The sequence below is a fragment of the Notothenia coriiceps genome, unplaced genomic scaffold (genome assembly GCF_000735185.1).
Source record: "Notothenia coriiceps isolate Sejong01 unplaced genomic scaffold, NC01 NC01_scaffold00037244, whole genome shotgun sequence".
Classification (NCBI taxonomy): domain Eukaryota; kingdom Metazoa; phylum Chordata; class Actinopteri; order Perciformes; family Nototheniidae; genus Notothenia; species Notothenia coriiceps.
The window spans coordinates 3132518-3138689 of NW_011369945.1; the positions used below are offsets into that span (position 1 = coordinate 3132518).

At 41.0% G+C, this 6172-nt stretch overlaps 1 protein-coding gene across 1 annotated transcript in view; it reads left to right on the forward strand.

Moving 5' to 3' along the window:
- Positions 1–6172, forward strand: part of ankrd13b (ankyrin repeat domain 13B) — a 53987-nt gene that overhangs the window by 21917 nt on the left and 25898 nt on the right. Inside the window, exons 2-4 of the mRNA XM_010793269.1 lie at positions 2338–2473; positions 4475–4599; positions 5581–5626. Of these exons, the coding sequence (XP_010791571.1) occupies positions 2338–2473; positions 4475–4599; positions 5581–5626 (307 nt within the window). The remainder of the gene's footprint in view (positions 1–2337; positions 2474–4474; positions 4600–5580; positions 5627–6172) is intronic.

Below are 6172 nucleotides of genomic sequence, written 5' to 3' on the forward strand. Positions count from 1 at the left end.
CCTTTGCTCTGATTTAGGGATTGATGGATCAATAGATACACATGCCTCTCCCTGAGTTCACTACTTTATACTGATATTAAAGGTGGGTGTAGGAAGTTTGAGAAACCGCTCGAGATTACACTTTTTGTAATTTCCATGAATGCTCTTAACATCTCGATAGCAATGAAATACTAAAAGTGGCTTTGACAAAAAATCCATAAAAAATGTTCATCTGTGGGAATCCGTGGTACTGTAAAAAGCACGAAAACCAATCTTTAGTCCGGCCCTGCTAAAATAACTGGATTGCCTACCTGCCTGGTCCAGCCTTCCATCTGTGCACAAAACTTATCTCTGTGCCCTCATTGGTCCATGTGCGCGTTCGTGTGTGTTGGAGGAGGGGCTCTGTACAGCGAATGTGGCGAGTTTTTTCCCAATTGTGCTATTTTCCAAATTCTACGGCACTTCAACTGGTTTCTCCAAAATTACCTTCCCCACCTTAATAATTATAAACATACAAAACTCAAACCCTCGCAATGTTCTTCACAATATTCAAAATAGAGAGCCATTGTCCACAGTGCTGATTGTGAGAAAGGTAAACTTACTGCAAGGTAATCTCTTAATTAGATTAAGCCCTGCAGCGAACTGAAGAACTGACCTTGGATCAGCCAGCAGCTGAATGATGGGCTGTCAGCAATTTGTTGAATTGGATGGCAGATCTTGGATATCAGTTCAGCACAATGCAAGAGAGAACACATGAACACCGTGTGCAAAGAGCGGCCTGGAGAATGAAACAGAGAGAGGGATGGGTGGTTAAAACAAATATATCATGCTTGTGTACAAGCAACCAATGTTTATTGACCATGTGAACTGGTCCAATGATTCTTCTGTGTGAGAAAGATTCTCAGTCAACCTGATCAATAATGACATGTTTACCCTGTCTATATACTGCATACAATCCTGTGTTCAAGGTGCCAATAACAAGTTAGTCCAGTCACGTGGTCAAGATTTAATGGCCAGTGAGCACATCAAATACATGCGTAGACCGATAATGGATCAATATTTATTGCAGTTTTCCCCCTTCAGCATACATTGTGAGTTATACTTGATCATTTAAACAATTTTACGTCTCTCTGAATAAAATGCTTTCTCAGGCAATAGTTACTTTTATCTCTGTAAACTTATATGGGACTACTGCCAGCGATTAAGCCAAGCATCAAGACTGAACAGCTCTTTTTCTATATCTATATAGGTTTACCCCCTTGCAATGATTAGTTTAATTCAGAGCAATATTATGATTGATGTGTTATTACATTACATGTCACTTGTTAGACGCTGTTATCCAAAGCGACTTACACACTCAATACTGTGGGCAATCCCCACAGGAGCAATTTGGGGTGAAGTGTCTCAGGGACACAACGACATGCTGACTGCAGTGGGGTTTGAACCTGTGACCCCCTGATCCCAACACCTACGCACACGCCTCCCCCATATGTCCGACAGTTATGTAATAGCCCTGATAAATGACATCTTGTTGACATGCTTCTAAATGCAGAGTGCAGCTGTGAGCTGAAATGACGCCTTAAGCATTAATTAAACTTCATGCTCATCAATGTTGTTGTCAGACAGTTCGATGTTTAGAAAGAACAACATGTATCTGTGGTAACAAAGATGCTAACTCCAGGGCATGAATGATTGAAATTTGTCTTCCATATTTACTTAACCTGTCACATTCTCCTGCCAAATATTCAAACTGATTATTTTCTTTGATATTATTTTAAGAATGCAAGACAGAGACTGATTAAAAGCTATAAGTGTGAAGCAGATAGTCTTTTTTGCGTTTAGCCAGACCCGATCCACCCACAAATAAGTGCAGGAATCTAGCACTGTGCCATGTTGAAGTGTTGACAGATATATTAGCACCTGTCACTGTGTCTCTTTCCATCTCCAGTCACACATTCACACTTGTGTCTCTGTTATGGTTTTCTGTTTATATCTCCTCTCAGAATCAAAATACCTTTATTCGTCCCACAGAGGGGACGTTTACATTGTCAAAGCAAGTAAAGAGCCAAAGATAGCTTAATATTAATTAGGAAGCATGCGTAAAATATTGAAGATAAAAGTAGAAGTTACGCAATTTTCAATTTACAAAATATACATCCGGTACCAGTAACAGTTGTGAGATAGCAGCTAGGCGATAGTATTAAAGGTGGAAGTATATATTGCACTCTCCGTCTGAGATAGAGAGAACTAAAAATAAACACAATTAACCCCAATTTTCTCATTCCCCTCCCTTACACTCTCCTTTCTGTCTCTTTCTCTCCTTGTTCTTCCTTCTCCCCCTCCTCTTCGTCCTGACAGACAGATTTAGAGCTTCTGGACCCTCGGGGCCGGACCCCTCTCCACCTGGCGGTCACACTGGGCCACCTGGACTGTGCCAGGATCCTGCTGCAGCACGGAGCTGACGTCAGCAAGGAGAACCGCAACGGATGGACCGGTGAGTCAGTGTGATCCTGGTGAACTACATTCAAGCTTTTTATAAATAATATGTAATTGTCAACGTTTTTATGACAGTGCGTTATAATTATAGTAAACAATAAGACCGTGGTGGAGACAGTGGGTAATTTATATTTAACAGCTTATGTCCACATTTTGCCTTCATTAGAGAATAAAAATGAAATGGGTTTGAACTATTTGTATATATTTATATCATCACAAATAAACGTGAAAGCTAGCTACGTTGGAATTGTGAAGAGGTGCAATCCTTATTGTGTCATATAAAACATAGATTTTAGACAATCCAACCTAAACATGTGGTATTTCTTTAGGCATTATGAGTCTTTTATATATCATTTAAGTGTAGAAAAGTTGTATAGATAGTAAGATTGTTTTTTAAATGATATATCATTGTTTTTTAATCCTTAGTAGTAACAACCAAATACATCAGGAAGGAAGCAAGTAGCTACTGATATTCTTTGAATGTGTGTACCCTCATGTTTTTAATATTGGCATTTAGTGATGTTTAAATGCTTAGATATCCAAAAGGGGAATTAAAAGCAATATTGAGTTGCATCAGAAAGGGAAAATATGATGCTTGGTTCTTTTACTGTGTTTATTATTATGCAGAGAATATGTCCAGAAAATGTTCACTTGTAAAGAACATTCTTAATAATAATAATAATAATAATAATAATACATTTAATTTCAAAGCGCTTTTTCAGGTGCTCAAAGACGCTTACAGTAACAGTGGTGATAAAACGAGATAAAATTGAATAAAAAATATTAAAACAGCAACACAACATAATTCACAAATTAAAAGCCAGTCTGAAGAGGTGTGTTTTGGTCAGTGTTTTGAAAGTGGGGGGGTCGGTGTAGTCTCTGATGTGTTGTGGAAGGGAGTTCCAGAGGGTGGGGGCAGCGATGGAGAAGGCTCTGTCCCCCCAGGTTCGGAGCTTGGTTCGTGTGGGGATAGAGAGGAGGTTCGCTTCTGATGAATGAAGGCTGAGGGAAGGGGTGTAGTTGTGGATCAGGTCGGTGAGGTAGGGGGGGGGGGCTGGTTATTGAGAACTGTGTGTGTTAGCAGAAGGATTTTTTTGCATGTATTTAGACCAGAAGAGTTTAACAAGTCAAGCACAGTTGTCTCCTGCAGTACAAACCAAATATACCAATGCTCAGCAAATGTTCGGTAAAAAGTACTGTTTCGGTTGCAACCCCTGCCAAAAATATGATAATATATAATGCATATTATTTAATATTGGCATAAGGTTTGTTTGTCCTCTGTTGTTTTTATAAATACTCACAAATCATGACGCTTTTCCTCATCACCTCTCTCGAAGAACAGCTTCTGCCAGACTCCTCTTATCTGCTGGCTGGCGCTGTGTAAATGCAGTTTGGCGGTCTAGCAATGGGTGACTAATGGAGCGTGAAATCAATTCATTTTTAACCTTGAAATCATATTGGCTAATTTAACACCCTGTATTGTTAGTCCAATATCTTCCCCGCCATTCTTAGGCTTGTTAATGCTTGCTGTCAGTCACCTCTAGGTTTGTGTGAAGTCTTTTCTGTTAATGGTGATGACATTTAGCACTAGAAATTGAAATGTTTGGTATGGTCGTGACTCGTGATCATTCTGGAAGTCTGGGGTTATGTAGAAAAATTCTCTTTTGTAACACCTAATCTAATGACTCTGAAGTGTATCCGTAGGTGAAAAAGCACGAGTGGTTTGTTTTAACTGTGTGTTCTAACTGTTTTCTGTCAAAGGAATAGAAAGGGAATTGTTATACAACCGTTGAAGTGTGGAACAGCCTGTGAGATTAACAGCAAAGTGCCCGTCCGATGAATGATTGGCGAGCTGCAGTAATTTGTCGCTTTCCTTTTGGCCTACTTCGGTTTTGGCAATTCTTTCTTCCCCCCTTTAAATCTCTCATGCACATACATTTTGGATGAGGTCTGAGTGATGGGCTCTGTTTTACTCTCCGTCTCTCGCTCTCTCTCTCAGTTCTTCAGGAGGCGGTGAGCACAAGAGATCCGGAGTTGGTGCGTCTCGTGCTTCGTTACCGTGACTACCAGAGGACTGCCAAGAGACTGGCGGGCATCCCCGTCCTGCTGGAGCGTCTGCGCCAAGTGGGATTTTACAAAACACACACACAAAGACACACACACACATACACACACACATTGATGCTAACATGGAAAAAGATACTCCCATGATAAAACAACATTCACACAAACAAGCGTGTTCAGTATGAAGAAACACATACATTAGAATAAAATAGAAATCAACATACAAAGACACATGGGGGAGGCTTAAGCAGAGATGCATTCATTTGAAATGTAGATAATTCTTTTTGATATATATTTTTCTTTCATGATAAAATATTCACATTTTGTTTGAAGGTATTTATAACTTTGTTTACTTCCCAACAAGGGAAATACAAGGCAAAAGCCTGTTGTCTCTAAATAAATAGAGTTTTCCCCTAAAGGGGTAAGAAGTGCAAGGCTTAAAGGCACATTAGCAGCCATTGGAAAGCTGAGACTATATGAGAATATACACAATTGAATCCTGATAGTAAAGTGTTGAGGTGCAGCAGATGGTGTTGCAGTAGTAGAGGATGCAGAGAGCAGAGATGGAGGGAACTGCCTTCACACAGCCTGTCTCCCTGTGTATCTGCACACACACACACACACACACAGAATCCCACACACTCATTCTCTCCCACTCACATGGTAGACACAATACCCTCACAATCTGACAGAGTGCTCGCTCTCAACCACACAAGCACTTGCAAACATCGCACACCGTTCTTCTATCTGCTGCTGCTCCCATTCACATCACTCTCCCCTCCAACCCTCCATCCGTCACTTCTATAATTAACCCGCACATTCACAACCACTTCTCTTTGCCAGTCCCCCCATCTTTGGAGCAGACAATGAGGAAGCATCCCTGCTTTGCCTCTGCGTTGCTATTCGCCTCTCTTTCTGTCTATCAATCTTTAAATTAATCACTTTCAATCTCCCCAACTTTCTCTATCTATTCTCTCCATCAATGCTTGCTGCTGTCTCATTTATCGTCCTCTGTTTCTCTCTCTTCCTGTTCCTGTCCAGGCCCAGGATTTCTACGTGGAGATGAAATGGGAGTTTACCAGCTGGGGTGAGTCCAGTCTTTCATTCCACTCAGTAAAGCAGAACAGTACCAACGAGTCAGAAATAATCACGTTATCGTCTCCCTCTGGGCCTGTTTCTTCCGGTTTTACTCGGCACTGATCACACACTTTCTGCACAGCAGAACGTACGTGAGGCTTCGAGTTAAACAGTGTGTGCTTTTTATCTTAAAGGGGACAACCTATCATGCAAAATGCACTTTTTGATGTCTTTTATACATAAATATGTGTCCCCGGTGTGTCAGGGAACTCACGCAGCGTCAGAAAATGAAACCCTCTCTCTTTTCCTCCGTACCCAAATCTCTAAAAACGGGGCTACAACGGAGCTGATCCAGATTTGCGTCCGACATGACGTAATATCTGAAATGTGGACCCACGGCCCTATCAGAAACGTTGCTATCAGAAACAATGCCCGACTGTTTTGGACGTAATATGGTCGGTGTTTACATTAGCATTGCTAACACTCAGAGCTAACCTGTACTGCAAGAGCATGTGTGTGAAGAAGCAGGAAATAAAAAGGAACTCACCTTGTGGTA